At 35.1% G+C, this 24,920-nt stretch overlaps 1 protein-coding gene across 11 annotated transcripts in view; it reads left to right on the forward strand.

Moving 5' to 3' along the window:
• The window catches only part of Rbp6 (RNA-binding protein 6), a 635,951-nt gene that overhangs the window by 399,418 nt on the left and 211,613 nt on the right, over positions 1 to 24,920 (forward strand). The window contains exons 1-2 of one of the 11 annotated variants that reach the window (XM_073088089.1): positions 4,092 to 4,305; positions 5,093 to 5,121. The exons of 5 other annotated variants lie outside the window; for them this stretch is intronic. In XM_073088089.1, the coding sequence (XP_072944190.1) occupies positions 5,110 to 5,121 (12 nt within the window). In that variant the 5' untranslated portion in view covers positions 4,092 to 4,305; positions 5,093 to 5,109. Of the gene's footprint in view, positions 1 to 4,091; positions 4,306 to 4,373; positions 4,620 to 4,652; positions 4,891 to 5,092; positions 5,122 to 24,920 lie in introns of those variants that run through there. 5 more of the 11 variants (XM_073088085.1, XM_073088086.1, XM_073088088.1 and 2 more) reach the window with 5 other exon arrangements.

Consider the following 24,920-nt stretch of genomic DNA (forward strand, 5'->3'; position numbering starts at 1 on the left):
CCGCAAAGCAGTGTGTTTGTGGTGCATGTTGGAATCATAGAAATAATGCAATTTCGTTAAGGTCATTGTTTAGGGCAGTTTGTAATTCGATCGTAGTCACCGTCATTCCCATTTATGCCTTAAAACAGCGTTTTTTGAGTGCTGGTGTCAAAAATAAAATAAGCCAAACTTATATGAGGTATTGCAACTTAGTCTTAAGGGTTCAACCTCAAATAGAGGTAGAATATAGAAATCCATGGGCACCAGTTAGCGCTTACCATCACATGGACTGCAGGACCGCAGTGCTAAATGCACATTACTTCTGGTAAGAAGAATGTTTCCAAATATAGTACTTACATGAGATTCCACGTTAATTGTCAGTTATAACGGCGCAATTACAAGCGACCTCAGAAAAGATTTTAATCTTATGTGGGGTTAATTACAATAGTCTAGTCGCATTAGATGGATTCTAACTTTGTAAAAATAACATCTAATCTAAAACTATGTTACTAAAAATAAAAATAATATTAGTAAATAATTGTGTTCTAAGTGTGCACTTCACACAACATACTGAACACTGTAGAAAAGTCTAGAATATAACTTCCTCACAATAACTTACATTATATTCAAAACTAACTCACTCACTTGGACTCATATCTAAGTGTGAAAATTTATATCAACAACATACACAATGCATCTTAATAACAAGACAACATAACAGTGTTAGGATGGTAGGCAACAGGGTTTTCAATAGCCGTCTCAACTATAAAGTTGCATGACCGTTTCGCGTTTCATAAAACGCAAGATTTCAGCCCCATGTAATCGTTGTCCCGTACATCCTGACCCGGTAGGTCGGCAGGTAGACACGCCTATTATTTTTCATATCTCTGCTTCCGTGCCCGTACTCCGGTGATTATTTTTAATTTCTACCGTTTCGTCGGAAAGTATGTCGTACAAACTGTTTTGTGGCTCTTTTTAATGAACGCCGCCAAGTTACTACTTCGGTGCTTTGATGTAACGATGACGTACACACGTGTCGTATAAAATGAAAACGTATCATTATTATTTCATTTATCATTCTCTTAGTTCTGTCTTATTGGCGTTCGTAAAGTTTATCGTTATTTGTTATGACTACTAGATAAATCCCTTATGATCATCTGACCTATATAACAATCATGTCATGCATCGAAGTAGCGAATGGTCTGTTGGAAATAGATCGCTGAATACGGTCTTAAGCTGCTAACTCTATTTTGAGTATGGACATAAATACTTATCAGGCTACCCTTACCGGAGCTCAGACCGCAGGTGTCTTATGTATGTCACGAGTTGTAAATAGATTCAGAAAGCTAGATGGAGCTTTAAATTTAGAGACGTAGTTCTATCATTCGTATCGATTCCCGCAACTACCGCTTTCTGACTCTACCGATTTCTCATCTGATAAAGTGGGTTTAGTTAAGGTAAGGGTAATGGTTGGTCATATCTTTTGATATTGTCTGAATAATAAGTCTAATAAGATTTATTGTATTTGGAGTAGTCCAAGTATACCTATTCCGTGATATTTGCACAAAGATTTTTAAGACATACAGAGGAATAATTATGCGTTCATTATACAATTATGAAATGCGGCTTGTCTGATTAAGTAGTCACATCAGTATAGGAACCAAAAAGTAAGTAAGTAAATAAATAACAATATTTATGAGCCCCGTCAACATTTTGATTTCTTCGGATGCCTTCTAATCTTTGTCAAACCACTTTTACATACCTACTTTTACAGTTCAAACAAAATTGAAACGCTTATTAATATACTTATTTACGGTCATTACACTGCTGTACACTTCGTATGATTAAGATATTATGATTTCTATTCAGCACATAAGTCGTCGGAGACCACTAAGATTAAATACCTTAATATACCAGAGATAGACAACTTGCATTGTGTTGATGAATAAACAGTATCCATCGACGATCACCAATATTCATACACAACCATTGTGAAGATCGCATTGACTCCAACAAAGGAAGTTTATGTCTGCCTGTATATTTGACCTGATGGATCATGGATTATACTGCTTGCTCCACGCATCATAGTTTCACTTATAACCGGATAAAGTCTGAAGCTTACTATTACATTACTCCACAAGTTAAAGTAATGTATAAAAAATCACAAATTAATCTTACTGCACACTAAATGTACATTAAATTGAAGATAAACAGATTTGTGCATAACAACGTAGTGAATATATATCATTATTAGTGCGTCCTTCCTTGCCAGCAGTGCTGTACTATTGGCAATATTGTTTGTAATAGAGCTCCCCATTAATAGTTAGGGGTTGTCAGCGGCGACAGTTACGACTGCTCGTCGGCAGGAAGCCTTAAGTCGGAATGATACATGCTACCGTACCTCACGTCCTTAGTTTAGTGGATTTCAGAGTAAACCTATCTAGTTTAGTTAAACAATGTTTAAATGCTCATTAAGTTTAAATTAAGCTGTTAATTTTAGTTTTAGAACTAATGATTCTTATATTACATTCGCAGACTACACCCTGCACTATGATTAAAAGCAATAAAATAATCAATAGCGATACAATTAAGTACAAGAATAGCTAACTTGTTAAAGTAATTATTTTAACTATTGGAAAAGACACTTAGTTTTAAATTCCCTTTGTAAACGGTGGATAATCACAATCTATGGAATAAAATGATTGATGGTGTATTGAAGGGCGTTATAACACTCCATGACTAAGTAGAAACCGCACCTTCGCTTACTAAGCAGTGCATCTTATTAATATTCACCTTAGAGTTACACACCTTGCTGCAGACATAATATATACAGGAATTGTATTTCCACAATTCAAACTTGAACATTTGAAGGTTCTATCTTGAAAACTGCATAAGTATGACATTAATAAACTTACACGTAGATTATGTAAATCTTATTCCTTTAGCAAATTTCACTAGAAATACATTTAAATTTTAAAATATGAAACAGTATTCAAAGAGCTGGCTACTTTGAATTTAACTTGAACCGACATAAAAATAGGAAGAGTAAGTTTAATACATTTTGGCTAACCTCATATTACATCCGTCAGTGTCTTAAAACTTTTATTGCAACATATGCAATAGCGACCACTTTTCAATCTCGACTACCATCATAGCTGACGCATCAAACTATACGAAACCGCATACCGACCACCAAAACAATTTCAAAATAGAACAAGGGTGCCTCATACTTTGCATGAAAATGCCGAGACGTCAACGTTTACAAATAACTTCTTTCCCCCGTTGAGATACTTTATTTTCCTCTTTACCAAAAGTTATAGCACAAATATGAAAACATTAAAATTGAATCGCGGCCAAATATGTTAGTCGTTGAGAAGTGGTGTCCGGCGAATACCAATCATTGGGCCGCGTGCATCTTATTAGCGGCCAATGTGAAGGCACCGCCGGCTACGCCGTAGACCACCGCTACGCAGCCATGCAGTCTAACTTATCACTCATAAGTTTATTATTCTGTTAATCGTTGTGTATGTGATTTTTATGTTTTTTAACATTTGATATTAGTGATATTGAGCATAATTTAGGACTAGGATTTAATAGCTTATTGCTTTCGTAATTATTACATTATTATTGTTATGAATTTATTTGTAATTAAAAAAATATCTTATCAATATAGTATATTCAAAAGGCAGGAAAGTATTATTTCAGTTATAATATAATGTTTATTACTTTCTTACAAAAAATAATATGTGGAAAATAAAGAAAATACTGTTTTTAATATTTTTTGTAAGGTTTTTGGAATTGATTCATTAGTTGGACGCTAATTTCTATTAATCGATGCTAATCGGAGGTGAGAGTTCGACAGCCGGTACCATCGCAAGAATATTTCAGAGTCGCTGCGGTGATAAATCAAACTCGAAACCGTAATGAAAGCGAACGGATCGCGTCGCGAGGAGAGGGAGGAAAAAATATCACGGAAAAAATCAGGTGCGTCCCCCGGTCGGTGCCGAGAGAAAAACAGTCGGGCGTCGCGGCGCTGGGCCGGGGGGGCGGTGGCGCGGTGGGGTGGGGGTGGCGGTCGATGCGGGGCGGGCCGTGCGCGCGCTGGCTCGGCGCGTGGGGCGCGTGGGGCGCGTGGGGACTCTCCGCTCGCGCTCACTCGGTCGCGCCGCTCCTCTAGCGCCGACGCCGGCCGCGCCGCGCGTTTCTATCACGTGTCCGCTCCGACTTTACATGTCCAAAGTGCTCAAGTCAGTGCTCCCGATCGCAACCGCGCGAGTGCTCCCGCAACCTATCTCCGAGCCGGACCCGACCCGTACGCCGATCAGGGTTAGTACGTCAGGAGCGTCTTCGGCGCGTTTGAGAGCATCTACGCCGTCGGTGATCGATAGCGCGCGTTGCGAAAAGTTTATTTCGGGAGCGTAAAGTTTGTCGAGTGGAGTGCGCGCTTCGGATGCACTTTGCGGTACCGCGAGTGGCCGCCGTCGGCCGCGCGGCGCCGTCGTGTCGCTCTCCGCTCGCCGTTCTCGACCCTCGATAAAAACAACAAACAGATTAATCGACCTGCCCCTGCGAAAACTCCGAGTGCGAATCTCGTCCGTTTCCTTACCCTAGAACTGATCCGAATCCGTTGTAGTACGATCGTAATGTTTTGTATTTATGTTCGAATTTCGCGATAAGATAAGGGCGCTACGCTAATAGCTCCAAATAAAATTGTAGGATCGCATGTAATGGTGATATTAACTGTGAACGGTTCAAGTTTTCCCACTTTTTCTACGAAATTTCTTTGGCATTTTTTCAATAAAATCGGGAACCATTATATTTTATTGTTGAAAAAGTTCTAAATATATTCCAGTTTTAAATATTTATAAAGACTAAATTAATTGAATATACTAAAGTATATAATTTCAGATAGTAAGTGGCAATTACACAAAAATACAAAATAATATTGTGCAACGCTGTGCTATAAAAGTAATAGAAATATTTCATTAAATAGATTAGTAAAATTAGAAATAATAAATATAAATTGCAAGTAATAACAACATAAGTGTTATCTCCAGCTATGAACATTTTGTGCCGTGAAACGAATTAATATTGAAATTTATCTTGGTTCCAGCGTCGAACTTTCTCAGTATGGCAAGTAAGGTACGATAATAATTAAAATAATAATAACAGGTACTTTATAGCTAAGTATTACTTCGTTATTGTTCATATTTTCAGAAGGAATCACTCGCTGTATTTAATCGGCAGTTATAAGGCGCCAAAATAATATAATAAGTTTTTACAATTCATCATTATTTCTAAGTTAATTTCACGAACGGGATCCGTAAAATCAATTTTATGGACGACTTTTTTCCTTTCTGTGTTATTATATTATATTTATTTTACTTAAAAAGCAGTATATATTTAAATTAATCATACCACGTCAATAAAACAAATAATAAGAATAGAATCGTTTAAAAATTCCAACCGAAATATAATTTATCAATAAAAATGCTTTATTTTTATTTTATTTTGCCATTCCACACAAAATATCGCCGCAATTTTATTTTATTTATAATAAAATTGCGACGCATAAAATGTATAAAAAAATCGATACATTATGTCAAACACGGCACATAAAGTTTCTGAACGAGTTCGTTGATTGTCTTTCAGAACTAGTCCATAATAATTTCATGCATTGTTCTTAATACATGTTTTGCGTGACTTCTCGTAAAGTCAATCAGAAAAGCCACGGCGTATTATCTGTTATTTCATTTGTGTCAGCCGTTCACCTTTTAAATTCGTATTAAGTTGTGGACGGATTTATCCAGTATTTTCATGCCTAAAATAAGAACGGAAGTTATTTTTATTCAGCCGAAAGACTAGTCAGAAATTTTCACTCATACCTGTTGATTCTACAAACAGTCATATTTTTAACAGAGTTCTTAGAATAAAACAAATTTTATTTTTGATAATCTAATTATAAAAATGCATTACTTCTACACTTTTATTCAAAATGTTAGTGAAATTGCGACTATTCACATATTATACTCAACAAAAGATAATGTGTAAATTTTTCTACCAGTCATTTAATAGCTACGTTAAAATCCGCTGACTTATATATTATGTTGTCGAATAAAACGTAATAAACTTTGGAGGGCAAACATCGGAAAAGCGGAAAGCCGCTAAAAAAATATTAGCTACTCCCACTTAAAATAGCGAGAGACGACACGAAACGAAATCGTAAATGTTAATATGAATCTCCGTGAAAAGAAAAAGATAAAAGAGAAAACCGTCTCGACATGTCGTACGAATTGACCGACGCGAAGGGTGGAGTTTACCCTCACCCGTCTGGCGTCCCTTCTAAAAATAATCCCAACTAGCAACCATATCTGACATTATAAAATAGAACTAAAACTATTTGTATGTTGTACGAATTTTTTAAATGCTTCAAACCGACCTAAACGAGCTAACCGGATTTAGAATAAGCGTTTTCGGAATTTATATCTCTCTGCTTGTTTTGTATTATTGAAATAATATGATTGGTATAACTTTGTTATTTTTTAGCTTTAAAAAAAGAGGATTTGAAGCACAATTGTAGTAACATACCAAAAAACTGTCTATTTGTCTAACAGTAAAACGAACATGTAAACAACTAAATCTGTATAATTAAAAAAGTGCATTTTACCTGATATCGTTATCATCAACATTTTGATCGCGTGAGCGTTTGCTCATTTGTCACCTGTTATCAGAGATTACCTTCTGTTTTATTGCGTTACGCTACTAATAGATTAGAACATTAATTTGTAACCAAAAACCAAATGTTTCATAACATATTTATTATCTACATCACATTTTTTTCAGCAGACAAAGAAAATCCAGTTTATTTCAGCGTTAGGGCATATCGTACCATTTTTAAATCTTGGTACCACTAAACTTCATAATATTACATGACAACATAATTATAAAAATCAAAAAATAATGCTCAATAGAACGCGCCAAAGATTTTCCTTACCAATATCACAAATAGGCACTAATGTCGCAAATTTTGTCTTATAAAATTCACAAAGGAGGAATATGAATACAGAAAATTTTCCGTAGCAACCATATTCTATCTATAACGTACGACTTTGCTTTTGTATTCAAATCAATATTTCGTATATTTTAAATACAATCCAATCCGCTTAACATTTTCCTTGTCAATTATTTACATTCAAAATGTACAAAGACTGCCATAGTAATTTTGGCATCGATTCCTAGAATGAGTAAGGCAATGAAATAATATTATGTGGAGTTATTGAAAAAACTTACTTTACCCGTTAAAGGTTCAGTTCAGGCGAAGTCACATCTTCCTTATGGCAAAATGTAAAACTACGTTCGGCGTGACATGGCTTGAGTAGCTTAAAGTTACGGCTTAAGTTTTTGAGCCTTGACAGAAACTCGGGTGTTTTTTCACTTTTTAGTTCTGTCGTGTTACTGGGAAAGTTGGGTTATTTATAGGAAGCTTTTACGCGTTACAGCGATAAGGCGTAATGGATATAACTTGGATGCAATTTACGTCTGTCCCTGTTCTTTGTGTTTTATTATCTAACATCGTTAACTAGTTAGATAATTGAATGAAAAAGTAATCGATTCCAGAAATTAAAAGGAAAAATACTATTTATGTTTTAGTAGCTTTTTTCAGCAAATACTTTACTTGTATTGCCTTACAAAGACCAAAATATATTGGGTACATGAGATGATATCAAAAATAACCCTTAAAACAAAGCATATTACATTTTCCACTAAAAATAAATGATTTTACTATATTCTACTGTACTGTATCCACTATTGTTACAAACAATTATATTTATTAACTCAATTTCCTTTAAAACTGTAATCCGCTATAATAATTAAAAGATAAAAATTGATCCTTCGCTGCGAAAAATATAAAAATACATAAATGCGTGTCTTAATCCACTTGGAAATAGTCCGGAGGGGTATTATCTTTGCCGTGATCCGCTTGGGCTCAACCTTGAACATTTTTCCGACCTTTCACAATTCCGTACAAAACTTATATCCGAGTTAGGATTTACGGAAGTGAAATAAAAGGAATAAAAACTTTTATCTAACAATTTAAGATCTCTACCAAAAACTTTTGTTTTTAATGTACATTCTAACTTGTAACAATTTATAGCTGCGTCAAATGTTTTCTATAAAACCTTATATCACATTAGCTTTTGATGTAGGAGGTTTACCGAAATATAATTTCATAAAGAAAATGTTATAAATAAGCTTTTAGTATATTGGGGTTAAGATATCATCATAAGCAAACGTCGATGTAAAAAATCTGCTCAATCGGTTAGAGTTAACAGGTTTAAACTTAAGTTACAAGATTTGGCACTAACATACGTATGAACTAACAAAGCAAGTTAAATAAAAAGTATAAACTTAATTAATAAGGAAAGAACGCAAAAAATACAGAATATATATATTTTTTATTTTTTCATATGTATATTCTGATTAATGAACAATATCGATAAAACGCAACACTAATTATTTCATAAGAACAGAACAGTTTGAACAAGAGTGAACATGATCGATACATTGTTCTATACACAAACAGGACTTGTTCAGTTGTTCACTACTGAACGTGTACCGTAAATTAGTTTCCGCTCGGCACTTTAGAGCAATATCTTGTAAATCTGTATATCGAGGCTAATGTATAGAAGCTAATCTTACATGAAACAGAAGGTGTTGCGATAGGGAATATTGTTTTGGATTTGATGGCGAATGTGTTAGTATAAACTAACAAATTCTAATGCGTATGCGCGGCTTTGAATAAAGAAAATATGTCACGGACTTTGAAAATGTTTAGCAAAAAAAGTTTTTTTTCTCATATCAGTAAAGTTTGTAACGCTTGAATGAAGTAAAACGAAATATATAAATTTTTAATAACAATTTACTTTTCAAAGAAAAGATCAGTGAAACAATAAAGACCTATAAATCCAATAATAACTTCGGAATAATCCATTTCGGAAAAATAAATTAGAAAACGCTAATAAGCTAATTCTACTAAAATTAAAAATAATATATGTCATAATATTCCATATATAAAAGTATTTAAAACAAGTGATAGATGTTAATAAATTCCTATAATAAAAAATGTCACGTAATTCCGTACGTCGTAATTAATACTGTAGATATGGCGCATGAGCTCAAACTCAAAGGGAAATTTCAAAGCTTTGTAAAAGTGCATTGTCGTACTATTTGTATTGTACATCCAACATTAGTTCAGACTCGTTTGAAAATAAACCTATGATTACGAGTATCTCTTATACAATACATTTATTCAAAACTAACTTTTTCAGTGACTTTGCTTGTAATAAATTTAATAAAATAAGTAAATAAATTTAGTTGAAAAATCCGTCACTTAAAATAATTTTCACTTCATGATCTCGTGTAATTTTTGTATGTTTTCATGAGAAAGTTCTCTCTTCTTAATTTTTTTTCAAAATAACTAAATTTGATGGGAAATTTACTAAAATTCTGACTTCGATTAAATATGTTGTCTTCGTTATGGTTTCTTATACAAGGAGTTTGTTGGAAGCTCGATTAAAAATTAAAAAAAGTCAGCGGACACCCAAGAGAATTGATTGGGACCTTACATTTTTTACTCGGTAGTCCAAATTGACCTCAATAAAAATAATATAAATGTAATATTGATGAAAACTCGAAGCGTATCAATTGTTTTTATACTTAAAACAACAATTATTCAATATTTAAATTCCGCCGTAAATAATTCCAGCAACTTACCGTTATTTATTCCGGAAAATTGCCATAGAAATTGGACTTTTTGAAACTTGATCACCGCTGTTATTTTAATTATATGCCATGCGCTTCGAAAATGAACGTGGCTGAATTATTTACAATTACCGTCTCATTTGTAAAATGATTATTTCGTGTTATTGCAAAATTGGCAAAATATCAGTAAAACTGTTTTTAATTTCGGAAAAATCAATCACACATTGGAATTCTTAATTATTTACGAACTTACTGATAAAATTTTCTCCTTTTTATGATTGCACCTAAGTAAATACCTAAGCAACTCATCTTTGTTTCATAGAAATCATAAATAGTCATTTTATATATTATATTTTTTCAAACAGAGCAAATCATTAGACCGACACATATCAAATGGTACTAGTTTATAGGACATTTGTACAGTATTGTCACTTACCTGTTTATAGAGGAATCAAGAAAATTGGACTAACAGCAATGCGGTGTTCCTGTCTCGGGCGTGGAGTAAACAGTACTAATGATCGAAGAGGGGGAATGATGATAGATGAAACTTAAATGTCGCACGCACAGCTCGGTTGTGTCATCCTGCAGGATGTGATATATCATCCTTACTGTACTTACGATTATATTGCGTATTGGTCAGTTTTGGTACCTAGGTTTTGGTCTTATTCTTGAAAAATCAAGATTGCAAAAATGATAGGCTGGAAGAATAATTGATCTATAGTTATAAACGTTAAAAAAAAATGTAACATATTTTAAGTGGTTAAAATAGCGAAATATAAAAATATTATTTTGAAAACTATTAATTCCAAAAACATGGACAGTAAAGAAGTAAAGTATTCAAAAGATGAAAGGATTAACAATGATAAATGATACTTAAATGTGTAGCTAGAACACAGTTGCGTGATCCTGAAAGATACTAACATTATATAATGACCCTTACTGGACGCAATGAATTTATATTGATGTTATGTTAATATAAATACAGAAATGAAGTTAATATTCACTAAAACTAATTTACCAGTAAGTATCGGTAAAAATATTTCATATTTTTATTATTACAGAAATAATAACGAGGGGGCGGGGCAACCTTGTCGCCAACAATAATCTTATGGAAAAATACTGAAAAAGAAATATTCTTTACTTAACTAAAAATAAACTTGTCTTGTTAGTTAATTACGAGTATATACATATTTATTGAATACGTAGCTAATTAGTTTCACTTACATTGATTTCAAATAAAAATGATTGATTGAAAGGTACTCAAACCATTTCTAAGACGAACAATAGTAAATTTTCTAAAACGAACAGCCTTTGTCTATCGTTGAAAAGAATAACTTTTGGCAACGATAAAGGGTTACGATGATACAGATTTAATAGTCATAGATTTAACAGATCAGGACAAAGATTTCATTTTAGTTGAATAATCAGAACTTAAGCGTTACGATGCCGCGGTTTGTGTAGACTGTTAATTGACTTAAAAAACTTGAGTGTGACTGTGATTGGATGGGTGATTATTAGTTTTATGCAAGCTTCTGTCCTTAGGAAGGCATTTTATATCCCTCTTTTTAATATAAATAAAAATAATCGTTAAAGTTGGCAGGGTTCTTATAAATGGTTTGAAACATCGAATGGTTGGTTACAAGTGTACCGTCCTCCACCATTTTCAATTGGAACTGAGTGGCGGAGTATACACGCCTCCTGCAGTTGTAGAGACCTATCCCCAGCAGTGGGACCTTAAAGGGTAACCATTCCGAATTAAGAGCGTGAACTAGGAACCCACCCGCATTCCAGTACTTGTAATTGACCGCCCCACATAATTGAATGTAAAACAAGACCGCCATTGCCTTGGGCTATTTGACGAAGTAATAGTGGTTGTTCTTGTTGTAATTACTTGTAGTTTGTTTAGAAGCTTATTATTATAACGTGCCCACTACTTCCCAAGGGAAGTGAGGGTTGCCTCTACTTATTAATTCACGGCTTTTCTCAAGCCTCGATATCTTCACCGCCTTATGTCGATTCACCTCGAGTTTAGGTCCTTTTATAATTCAGTTACTATCGTTTTATAGCTTGCATTACTGTATATAATAATATACTAATTGTATTTTATTTTCTACGAGCTCTTTTACCGTGGTTTAAAAGTATAAATACTTTGAGAATCTCATGAGTTTTAATTTTTTGCTTCGAACCCTAATAATGCTTTCTCTAAATTGAAAGTAGCCTAAGTTACTCAAAATAAATAACTACTGAGACCAGTAAAAGTAATATCTAAATCAGTCCAGCCGTTTCGAAGATTAGCTGGAATAAACAGACACACAGACAGGCAGACAAAAATTTTAATTATAATTTTTTTGTTGCAAGTATGCTTTTAAATACATTTTGTAACATGCTGTTATTATAAATTTACAAACAAACACTTCAATTTTATTAGTATGTATAAATCAATAAACGAATCTCAAACTTTAACTTTAAAATTCTAAATCAAAAATTCCAAAAAACGTATAAAAGTTCGAAAAGCATTTCAGACGTATATTGCCACTTATATCAGCAGCATTTTAGTTAAATGCTCTAGTGATCAGACACAATTAATCGTATTATCATATTTAAACTCGTATTAGAGTTGAACGTGAGAAGCTCTCACCTCGCTCGGAACTTTCATACTTATGTAGTTTCAATACTCATAGTTGTAAAACTTTCTCTATGATGGTAGCACATTAATTACTAACCGTTGGCGGGAGTAAAGCCCAATAGGACGCCGTATTAAGTTTAAACGTGTAGATTTACGATCAACCCTTTCATTAAACAGGTATCAAAGACAGATAAGCCAACATTACGCACTTATTCGTGAAATAACTTTGAAAGCTTTTAAGGAACTTGTGCCCTTTGTCGTTCGACTCCGATGAATTCACAACCAAACTTATTTCTGTTTTGCCTGGTGTGGTTAGGATAGGACATTCCAACTTAACCCTTAGGCATAGCAACACGTTGGAATAAGCCACAGGTAGGATTCAATCCCATTTGATTATAATATAAATATATTTCATAAACTGTGCAGAATGAAGAATGTTGCCTTGCAGAAATTTGTGTATATACTAAATCCTATTACATTACTACCACATTTTGAACACATACAAAAATACCATATCATTACCGCATCATGTAATAATTTTATTTTTAAGGTAGATGGCGCTGGTTACAATTGAAAGCAATAAAAGATGTGATTTATGAGCGCAAGCAACATGGGTCTCCTAAAACAGTGCAATTTGATTTCCCAAACGCGCCTAAATAGTATTAGTATTAGTTTATTATAATGAAATTTCAAAAAAATATTCTCAAATATATTTTAATGAAATAATAACTTATACTTACACGTAGACACTTATTTAGAAATATTTATTAAAAACGAATCATTATTGAAATTGATTATAGTACACTAAAACCGGATTGTCTCGATAAAATACAATCCCGTTGAAAACGTGCCATATGGTCACCATACGTAACCCGTATATTACGCCTGGTACGCAAATGTTGTGGTTTCATTTGGTGTATATTAAGTGGCAGTAGTAGTAAACTCGTATAAACAAAATTCAGCCAAGATATATTGCCGATTTGTGTTTCTATTTCGAGGAGATTAGAGGACGGAGGAAACAATTGTTCTAAGCGAATAACGCGGGATGAGACATTTATGTTTTATTAAGCTCTCTTGTTTCGCCTATTTCGTTATGATTATCGCGTGGCACTTACATATATTTCTGCGATATTTACATAAAGAAGAATGACGGAATCCCAAACATTTTATCCGTCTAGTTATATTTATTATCTGTTTTATTTTGTAAATTTTAAATAACATTAAAATACTTTTATATAAAAAATCTAAAACATTTTTATCTCGAATAAAATAACAAGATGTCTAAAAATAAAGGCGTAAATTAATTTACGACGGTGCACAGCATTCTCTCGATTCATTTTACACTTACAAAGAACAATCGATTTTAAAGCTCGCTGGATTGAAAATTATATGAGAAGCCTTAGAGCGGACGAGTAGGTGCGGTGTTCGTGAGCCGCCAATGCGCTTGTCTTTCGGTTCAGTGGGCTTTCTTTAAATTGGCGACGGCTCCGCTGGCCCCTCCGCTTATTGCATCTCCCGCCCGCAGCGCGACGTCCACGATATTGCCTCCATTCGACCTTTAAGCAAATAGAATTTCCCAGTCTGTAAATAGGATAGCGTTATAGGTAAATCTTCGAAGCCCCAGCCTCGTTTGCGAAAGGTAGAAATTCAATTTTTATCGAACGCCACTCCAAGTTCTCGATTATGATCGCCTCGAGAAACTCTTTGTTGAACGTGTACCTGAATACGTGTACACAAAACGTTTCGGGGAAATTTGTGCGTGATGAAGACCAATCCTTCAGCGCTTGTCAAGAGATAGTCTCTTTTCGGGCGGCCGTTCTTTATTCATATTCGTGCTCAGGGCTCGCCGAGGTCGCTTCATGATAACGAAATATCACATTATATAGTTTTTATTCTGACGAGTGAACGCCAAGAAAGTTGCGTGACGCCCGAATTAACATTATGGGACCTTTCAAATAATAACAAGGTCGTACTGTACCGTCGATTTGTCGATATCGTCGCTCGATCCATTCAAATTTTCATGTCCTTAGCAGAATCCTTAAATACCTAATACCGTGTCGTAATTCCTATTCAACTGTAATAGTGTCTAACAACAAAAAAATGCTGGATTAAAAAAACAAACGTGTCGTTCAAACAAAAGTAACTTATATGTCTCTTTAATTGAAAGCATATTAATTTAATAGTATTTCCGATTATCAATTAATATTTAAAAGCTCAAAAAACCGCATCCACGGATGGCATCGTATAAATGAATTGGGATGCTGTGTTTTAATATCGCCAATATCTCTGTATCAGTAAAATGGTTCGGTTAATAGGTGTCGAGAGCTCACATCTGCAGTATGAGAGCGGGCGGTCGGCCGGATTTAAGCCTATTGTCGTGGCATGAAGAGGCATCACGAATTCTGCCCACGATCTACTCCACGGTTTATTGTAATTTACAAAACTGACGGAGGTTTTGCTCCTATCGTTCTGGTGCACGTTTATTTTCCGAATCTATCTCCCCGTCCCTTTCCCACTCGCCCTGACGAGGCCCCGCCAGATTTCAGGATTAGGTTTGCGAGCGAGACGAATTAGAGACTAAGTTGAACCGCAAAACAAATTTGTCTTTTATCGCCCGCTCTCCACGACAATTTATTTCCGTAAATAGCGTTTTAAATCCATGCAGATTTTTCCTCGAAGAAACGTTGTGAACTAGTTACATTTTAGAGTAAAATTCGGAAATAACCTAAAGTTTCTCGTGTAGTCGGATAAATAATGATATGTCTCAATATGAGTAATATTATAACATCAAAAGTACCTACTCATAAATTCAAAATCATGTATAAACTAGCCAACAAATATAAACCTCAAATATGGCCCCGTAATCCTTTTGAAATACTTTACTTCAAACAAATTTTACTCTATGATTATAAAATTCACATATTTCATATATTTTACAACGAGCGCTAGGCCACTAATGGCATAAATTGAAGAGCGAGCGTTGGAAGCAACCACAGGATTTTGCGTATTTGAAATTCAGTTTCTCCCACCGTGCCGCTGCGAAGGTTCGAGACGCATTCGCGTGTAGTACCCGGTAATACAAATTTATGTGTTAAAAAAGATATGTATCGCTTTGAAATGTGTTGTGGGAAGCAGAAATTCACATTCGCGCACCGACGCATTAAAATCACTGCAACGCAGTGTAACAACCTGATCCTGAAATACGGCCGTTTTTTACTGAAAAAAGTCTCAATCGCCAATTTTGAAACGCCACATTGAATAGTTTTTATTGCGAACGGAATGGTAATTAAATTCGCTTTTTCGAGCATAATAACTGTAGCGAGCTAGTGATTTACGAGCCGTCTATCGGCGTGCGGATGTCTATTAAAAGATGATATTATCTGTATCGGATCAGGACGGAGCATCGCTGAGCTTATTACAAATGCATCGAACCGTCTAGGCGAGTGACAGGGGTGAGACACGGGAGGGGATTCGCTAGTCATATCAATCACCATTGCCGCGAAGCAGCTCGATCCCTTGGCACTTGGCCTAGATTCCAAATTACACAAATTTACGTAGTGGGCCTAACCGGCGCTGCGAGCACGGGATTAGGCGCGCGGGAGCAGCTTACAACGGATAGTCGAGGCTCCAATACCACGCTCAGCCGATGCCCAATCTCTGATTTACCCCGCGCTTTTATATTTGCCAACTTGATTTATGGACCGTGAAGGAGGACGCAGACGCCGCAAATAAATCCTTAATAGACAAGTTAATAAGTAGAAAAGTTTGAATAAACTCGCCTTAGCTCGTCAATGTTAAGAGCCATCAAAGCGACTGTCTACTTTAGTGAAAGTTACGGCTAAGTAGGATTTGTGTTAGATTCTCGGTCGGAAGGATTATCGAAATATCGGAATGACATATTTTCGGATGTGATTGATAAACAGTTCATATCAATATTTCATACAAATTTCAAATAAAATAATGAAACAACCACGAGATATATGATTTGCATATCTTCCGAATTGGTGTATATAGTAAAAGATATTTGCAGACTATAGGCATCGATAACCAATAAATGGCTGATGATCTTATGCTATTAAATACTGATTTTATCAGACTATCATCACCTTCATTGAAAATCAATTAACTTCAATATCAGCCTTAAACTGAATCTACAAGTTATAAAAAAACCTAATAATTAAATATTTTGCATAGTAACAAGAAATTAAAATAGGTACATTAACATATGACCATTTGACCCTTTTAACTCATCACAAGTTAAGTTCATCTATAAGCTTGTCCCAAACAACAAAGTGGACCTCAAACGGCTAATGTACTTAGCGATGTTAACTGCGACTGACCACTTAATGTTGCTTTTGAAAAGTCCTTCAATTGTTTAGGGGTGATCTTGATATTAGTGGCATTACTAGTCTAAGATAACAATATATTTTAACCACTTAAAGAAGACCTAAAAATACTAAGGTCTTCAGATATTCTATTGTTGAAATGTAACTTTTTCTCTGTGTTTTTATTTAGTATTTGAATCTCATTAGTGTTGGAATACTAGGCTAGAATATACGATCATGAACCTATTAGGAATTAGAAGGACTTAGGTCATAATCCTTATGTGATCCTATGTAAATAAAATTATTAACCTTAAAAGTAAAAAGGTTTATTGCACCTAACATCAAAATTTGTCCGTTTTTAAAGGCACTTGTCAAATTTTGATCTTTTGTATAAAAAAACGAGTAAAAAATTAATAGCACATCAGTTGCTTAAATCCGCCTGTTTAAAAGCATAAGTTTTATCGAAATCGCGCCGCTCATCGCTTGATAAGTCGCTCTCCGCTACCGCGAGCAGTCGGGACCTAATGTAAGCTTTTATTGAAAGCAACATGGTAGCGTAGCAAGGCCGTAAGCGCTACATCGCTTCCAGATTCTTATTAAAAGTTCCATTTCATAAAACATGTTTGCATAAAACATCATGTTATACAAATCGGGCGAGTACTTTACCAGTTTTTCATATAGCACTAGTTGTAATAGTGAACGCTCGTAATACCCTTTCATTTATAACTCCCGCTGCGGTTCTTGATATAGGCTCGCCCTTAATTCCGACTTAATTAGTGTCACGCAAGTTCCGTAATCCTAGGCTCGAGGATCGTACGACCGTTCTTTAAATGGAGATTAGTGCGGCAAATATCTCGAACTAAGCTATCCGCTCATAAAGCCACTACTATACGAGCACTTGCTCAGTTAATCAGTTGATTTTCCCAAAAAGTCCTTTTAAAATACCATTGCAATTTGTTTCGCGCTGTGGCTTTTAAATTTTCTACTTGACGAGTTTTTCGGTTTTACCAAAAGCCGGTTAGCTCGGTTCGAACCAAAATTGTTACTTTGTTCCTTTGATTCAAGCAACTTTTGATGCTATAACGAGAAATGTTTCACGAGTTTTTGTGATACGGTTACATACGGCGCTAAAATAAAATACAGATAAAACTAAAATTGCTTTAAAGAAGTTACAGGGTCGACCGAAGTATATTTTAGTGTCTTAGGGCACTAAAACATCATTTAAATTTCATTACATATCTGTCCCCGAGCTTTTCGAAGTAAGTATAGCTATATTTTGTGCGCCTTGTCGCGACATGTCGGCACGAAGAGTCAACTGCGACGAGGAATTCTAAAAGAACTGAACATAAACATACTATTTTGTGTACGGAACTCCTTCCGCGGCCTCGTACAACGGATGTGAAGGAAAGCGCTCGCATACTGAGTAGGCGTGCCTAAAAGACACTGCGGACTTTAGTTCACCTACTACGGATTACACTAAACTTAAACATGTCACCTAAATCCACGACAAACGTTAGAACCGAAGCGTTAGCCTACCGGCTTAAGAGCCTTACGCAATCCGAAATTAGCGAAAGGATTTAGCAGTAAGCGACGGCTATAGTTTTGGACGTGACATATTACTTTATTCCGAACAAATTACAGAATTCACTGAAAAATTATTATCACCTCCTAACACGTCTTAGCCTTTTTCATTCTAATCTCATTAAAGTTTTAATCATAATCCCCCATCCTATCGAACGTCACTGAATTATTTCGAGAATGTCCCTCGGCGTGTCTGTCGACAAATTAGTTACGTTACGGATTTATTCGTGTCAATTCACGGGCGATTTTATTTTTAACGAGACATCAAACATCATCGAGGGCCCCGCTAGGAGTTGCTCAAGCGCCTGTTTACAAATAAGAAACGTCGAAGAGACGAGTGCGTAATAAATTTTATAACACGGCATCGATTCGGATTCGTACGTAATAATAATATATCGGTTCGAATATTGGAATGTTTCGGTGCGCTCGGCGGGCATCCTAAAATAGACCCTCATCAAAGACAAGCAGGTTTGCAGCTGTAAATCCATTTCAGTGTGGCTTGTCCGCATTATAAATTGGATCGTACTGTGTACATGTGCACGTTAGTTTGTATGGCATTTATACAGCGAGAGCAGACGCCGCGTCCTGTGACCCCCGCGCTTCCATCTCGTGTCGCACCGCATTCGTTTGCGTTTTCTATTAACGTGTCCGGGATACTATTAGGCTAGCTAGATGGATGTTGTAATTTGATTTTGTATACGCTCGCCGAATTAGAGGAAAACTAATGGGAAACGTAAACAAAAACACGTATCCAAGTTCGCAACATTCATCCATTCAATCTCGTTTTAATTTGTAAAACGTTTTATTTATGTAAATGTCACCTGCATAAAAAATAGTCATTAACTCATTTTGACCTGAAACTGAGAGAAAGCAGGTGAGAAGCAAAAAATAAATTGCAAAACAGTTCACCGAGTGGCTAAACGTGAGAAAATGAGAAATAAAAACCGGTATTACTTTTAACAATGTCACTCGCTTGACTAACTACTTGTGTATGATAATTCGAGTCAGATTGCATTTGATGAAACGCGGTGCGCGAGCCGGGCCCGCTGAGCACTCTAGACGACCGCACTGCATAGATTTGCATTTTACGGTTTTGATACGTGAGCGAATATTCAGTGCGGTGTCGGCGTAGGTATCTTTTCAATTCGACGCGGCGGGAGCCGAGTGGCTCCTCGAGAGCGCTTGACGAGCGGCGCGTGCTCGAGTGCCCGGCCCGATGCGCCTGCGCAACAAACTCGCCCCCCGCACGCCCCTCGCCCCCTGACACTCCACACTCACCCTCGCCCGAAGGTTATTACAATTAACTGCAGCCCCGACTTAAGCCTCAATTTGGCACTAGCTACAGCTTCCTCGACGCGAAATTACACTTTTTTATACAAATAATAATTTTCTAGTTACTTTTTACTCTACGTTATATTTACGCTGACTTTCTGAGTTATTTTTACTATAACGAGAACAAAAGTGTTATAAAACCAAACAGTAAATTATTTTTTACACAGTAATGAAAAGAAAAGGTATAATAATCCTTTCATTGACAAATTAAACATAGACTTCTATCATTACTCTTCCGCATCACATTGATTTATTAAGACAATCAGCACGCAATATCTTGCTCTGTTCATACTCTAACAAGGAAAAAAGCTTATAAGGAGTCTATTTAGTTTCTTCGTCGATGTATCCTCAACACGTAGCAATCAGTCGGTAATCTTACGCATCCTTAGTCAGCGTCTCAAGTACGCACTTGAGCTTGAACTAGTTTTATGTCTCAACTGATAAAAGTCGTTCCTTCTGCCGCGTAATACTTTAAGTATCCCTTTACTGCCGTCTTAATCAATCGAAAAACGCTAAAAGAGTTTTAATTTTGTCTGTTCGTGCTCATTTATCAAAGGATAAGATTAAGACTAAGAAATTAAAAGTAGGAGACGCTTAGTCTTTATAGTCGACGATGTTAAGTAGTTATTGTTATTAGATGTTTATAATTCACCTTAAATGGGATTAAAGTTCTACCTGAGGTTTACTACTCTTGCATTGGTATTCCTTAGGACTAATTTGAAAAACCTCGTAACTATATCTTTCATACTATATCATTTTGAAAGTCGCACTTATGCTACTGCTCTACGCCGAAAACAGGTATAGCTCCTATTTTAGAAGATAACTGATTACTTGTTGCCTGGAAAAAAATCCTCAAAATAGTTATTTAAAGTTTTAAATCCCTTATTTAGCCATGGAAATGGAATTAGATATACCGTACGTAAGCTTTTCAATTTCCACCGCAGGCAGGAGTATATAATACGAAGCCACATGTCGCGATAAAATTACTGGCAACATTTTTTACCTAAAGCCAATAAAGCGACGTCATCTTTTTATAAGCGTTCATGCATAACGTCATCCATATAAATGACATTCTGCTACGTAAAAAGTTTGATCGACTTAAAATTTAAAACGTGGGACGGCATTATGCAACAAGACGTCCAAGAGTTGCACTGGCGTTGGAGGTTTACGTAATTTTAAACGGTCCACATTAAAAATTATTTCATCTTAAAGTAAAATAAGTAGGGAAGAAGAAACTTAATTTTGAATTCGTTTTTCCACTGACTTAAGCATTGTACGTTTAATTCTTTGAGCTAATGTGGTAAGACTTTCGAATGAAATTTTATTTTGGGAGCAAAAGCTATGAACAATTACTTTGTATAGTCATGAAAGTGACCAATGTGTTATTTTTAGAAATATCAGAAAATGTCTACATGAAAATGAACTGACAATATTTATTTTAAATTTTAAATATCATAACTTTCTAAAAGTATACTAAGTACTATAAACAATAATCTTTAATTAATATTGACATTACAAAATATATTTTAAACAGTTTGCAACGTTAATTTACCAAACAATTAATGCCAACATCCGAAGTAATGAAATTCCAATATTGAATATTTATTCAAATATAGACAAGCATTCCAGCGGCCATAACGATTCTATTGATGGAAAGTTCCAGAATATCCGGCATAGTTTCTATGATTCATTTGTCCGTGGCTTCAGTGGCTACAAATTGAATAGTAAATCTGAATCTCGTGTTTTAGATATCTAGAAAAGTTTATGCGTTTGGAGATAATTTTCCGATATTTTCTATGAATATCATACTAATGTTATAAAGTGGTTGTTTAATTGTACATGTAATGTCTATTTCATATATGTATAGTTCAGGTTCACGTTCAGGTTTCCTTATTTAGTCAAAGAGTAACTTACTTATTAAAGATTGAAGCCAAGTCTCCTTAATTAGTTCATTTTCGGTTTGTCTGCGGCGTACCAAACATACTTTCTTTTTTCTCATATACAAGAAGTAACACCGATTTCTGAATTAAAAAAAATATGGTTTGAAAAGTGATTTTGTTTCAAGTTTTTTTTTAATTTTGTTCTCTGAAGACTAACCTAACCTAACCTCAAAGACAATGCATATGTGAACAACTTTAGGTGTAGCTCCACCTGTTCTTTTTAGGGTTACTGATACTCATTACGGGAGGTCACTGATCCTTAACGTGATTTTTTAAAGTACTTCTATATAAAGAATTACTACGTAAAAAATGCGCTTTACACTCGACATTAAACGAACTTCATACATGATTTCTATTTATTTTATATAAAAACGACTGGAATTATTGTAATATTTATTATATCTAGATAAGAAAGATATTGGACGATTGTTTTGTATTTTCTTGATGCTTTGTATTCTTATATGAAAACTCATCAGGTAAAACTACTTCAGAACTAATTTTCGGAATGTCTCAGATGTTTACTTGAAATAACATTTGTGTTATATTTCAGCACAATAAATCACTATTATCAGATGCGATAGGTACATGAATAAGACTTTGTCTTGAAAAGTCTCAAAAGTTTGCACAGAAATCGATCCAAGACTTCTGTCGTCTGTTATTATCGCTTACATTCTTCCAGATTCTATACATTCCGATTCCCTGCTTACCGGCACCAGGAATAAATCTTGCGTCAAATACATACGCCGATGGGGAGAGAGGGTGCAAATCTGTCATAAGGGGAGCTGGGACAAAAGTACTTCGGACCATTCATTCATTCGCCCGAGATTGTATTGAATCACGTCAGGGCTTATAGGCTGAACAATTAGTGCCAACGATTCGTTTTTTTCTTCACTTTGGCATTTATTGACTCAACATGCTACGGCGAGCGGACGATCGAATATAACGAAATCTATTGATTCCTGAAGCAATTCGTTTTGCTTTGTCGTCTCGACGGCAAATTTCAGTTTTGAGTGCCGTAGACAATGTAGAGGCATCTGTAGCTTGGCGCTTCGCATCGCTAACAATATGTCATGTTGAGCCATAATGAAGGAAGTCGAGCTTTTGATGGAAGCATTTCTTCTGTAGGTTCCAATGGTTGCAGTATATAACAATAATAAAAAAAAGTTTTGTTAAATATAATTCTTGTTCAATATATATCATCTGTTTAGATTATTGGGTCTTTATACCTTTACATAGCAAAACTTACATAATTTATAGTAATATTTTAAAATTTTACAGTTTCCTAGAATAATGCAATAAATCAAGGAAAGTATGTAAGAGTGGAAAAATGGATATATTTTCTTGTCGTATGATCCCTATTATTAAATTTCTAAGGAGATTACGATCCCGTAATCTTGAAATATAACGTCCTATTTCATTCAGCCAGCACGTTTCAGAAGAACGCTTAAAATTTATTGGCATCGTCTTCGCTTATTATAATCAACGACCCACTAGTGCCCCACAGCTGGGCACCTCCTAAAATAAGAAGGGTATGTGCAATAGTTCACCATGTTGGCTAACATAGGTTTCGTAGCCTTTACACAACTTTGAAAACATTAAGGATAAATCTAGTGATGAGAGATTTCCTAACAATATTTTATTAAATGTCAAAATATTTTAAATAAAATATCAAAGGCGTCTTAGAACCTCCACAAATTCATGATATCATGCCTCACTACCGAATATCTACTATAAAACAATTTACAACAACTGTACCGAGAAAAAACTAGTTTTAATACCACTAATACGCACACATGCACAATAATAACGTATAAGTAATTATTTTGAGCAAAGTTTAATTCTGCAATGCGCCATTGCCGAAAGTTTATAACTGAACTCAAAATTTTTACACCAATCCAATAACTCTTTTAGTAACTCCGTTTCGTACACACTGTTTTGTTAAGAATTAATGCGCCCATATTATCATCTTTCGGTGTCACTTTCTACATAAGTATCTAATTTTATATTCTATTTGCCATTTCGCTCGGAGTAAAGGTTATAATTAACTAATTTCTAACTTATGTGCCAGAGAAACAGAACATTTTCGCAAGTGGTACGTGAGTACATACCTTTTGTATAATTAAACTGCGGGCAAACCCAGTTTAAGTTTAATCCTATAGCCTCTTGACACCACACTCCCCCGGAGGGGAGCTATTTTGTTCGTCAACACTATCGACCGATGTGGAGACGAAAACGCTCAACCCACGCTACAAGTGTCATGCGAATTTCTACTATTACATGTATGTGGCATGTCTCATTTCGCATTGTCTTCTTTATAAGGACGTCGTTTTCTTTAGCGGGGATCCCGAAAAAATACGGTTACAAGGCATATAGAGTTCAGTCAGATGGTAATCATTCATAGGGATTGCATGTTTTGTAGGCAGACTCCGTCATACGTGACACTTGTTTCTGTAGTTCGTATTTATTTACTCCCGCGAATGGCGCGCCATACATTTTCTAGCACATTTCTGTGTGTGAGTGAGCTCGAAAGCCTTTAGAGACGTCAAGAAGTTGTTTAGTGATAGTATAAGAACTTTCTGAGTGATATACGTGTAACTGTGGTAAGTGATACATTATAGATAGGTTACGTAGCGTTGGAAACTGAAATTTAGTATTCAAAGATAAATGTTCTCAAGATACTCGTAATTATGTTCCAATCTAACTTTATGTTACTTTGGAGAATTAAAAAGTAAAATAGATTTAATTTTGAATTCATATTATAGCAATAGTCTTTCTTCAAACAACCATAGCTATAATGGTAATTCAAATAATTTTACTGACAATTTTTAAATTGATATTGTTGAACTATCTCACGATAAAGAATGAATTATTTGTCTTCAGTCCCAAGCCATTAATCATAAAGATCACGCCATGCTTCTTTTTTGCTATTAATAAAATCTAGTATTGTTTTTAAAAGAAACTTATTCTTTGATAAATCGTAGCTAAGTAAAACGTTCAGTTATATCTTACTCGGTAATTATTCTACAAGAGTAAAATTAATGTATTACAAGGTTTTGCCTACTTAGACATTTGACAGCGTACTCAGAACGGTTTTATGGATATGTCGAAGGTCACAGGAAACGTACTCGATTGTCCAGACCCTCCGGTCTAAATGTGACCCCACGACGGCTTACAACATTTAGGTCCTTATTACGCATTCTCGACATTTGCCTAATGTATGAAAATTTGAAAGAACGAACCATGTTGATGGTACTCGAAACAAAATAATTGCTACGGCCGCGCGGTCCCGGATTCGGCCTCCACATTCATTATTCACTTTTTATTTCGCCCTCCCCTCGGCTTATAATTTGACTCGAAACATAAAATCAAGTTTTA

Source organism: Epargyreus clarus, unplaced genomic scaffold (assembly GCF_041222505.1).
Source record: "Epargyreus clarus isolate Ecla_fem2 unplaced genomic scaffold, WU_Ecla_fem_2.2 ptg000026l, whole genome shotgun sequence".
Taxonomy (NCBI): Eukaryota; Metazoa; Arthropoda; class Insecta; order Lepidoptera; family Hesperiidae; genus Epargyreus; species Epargyreus clarus.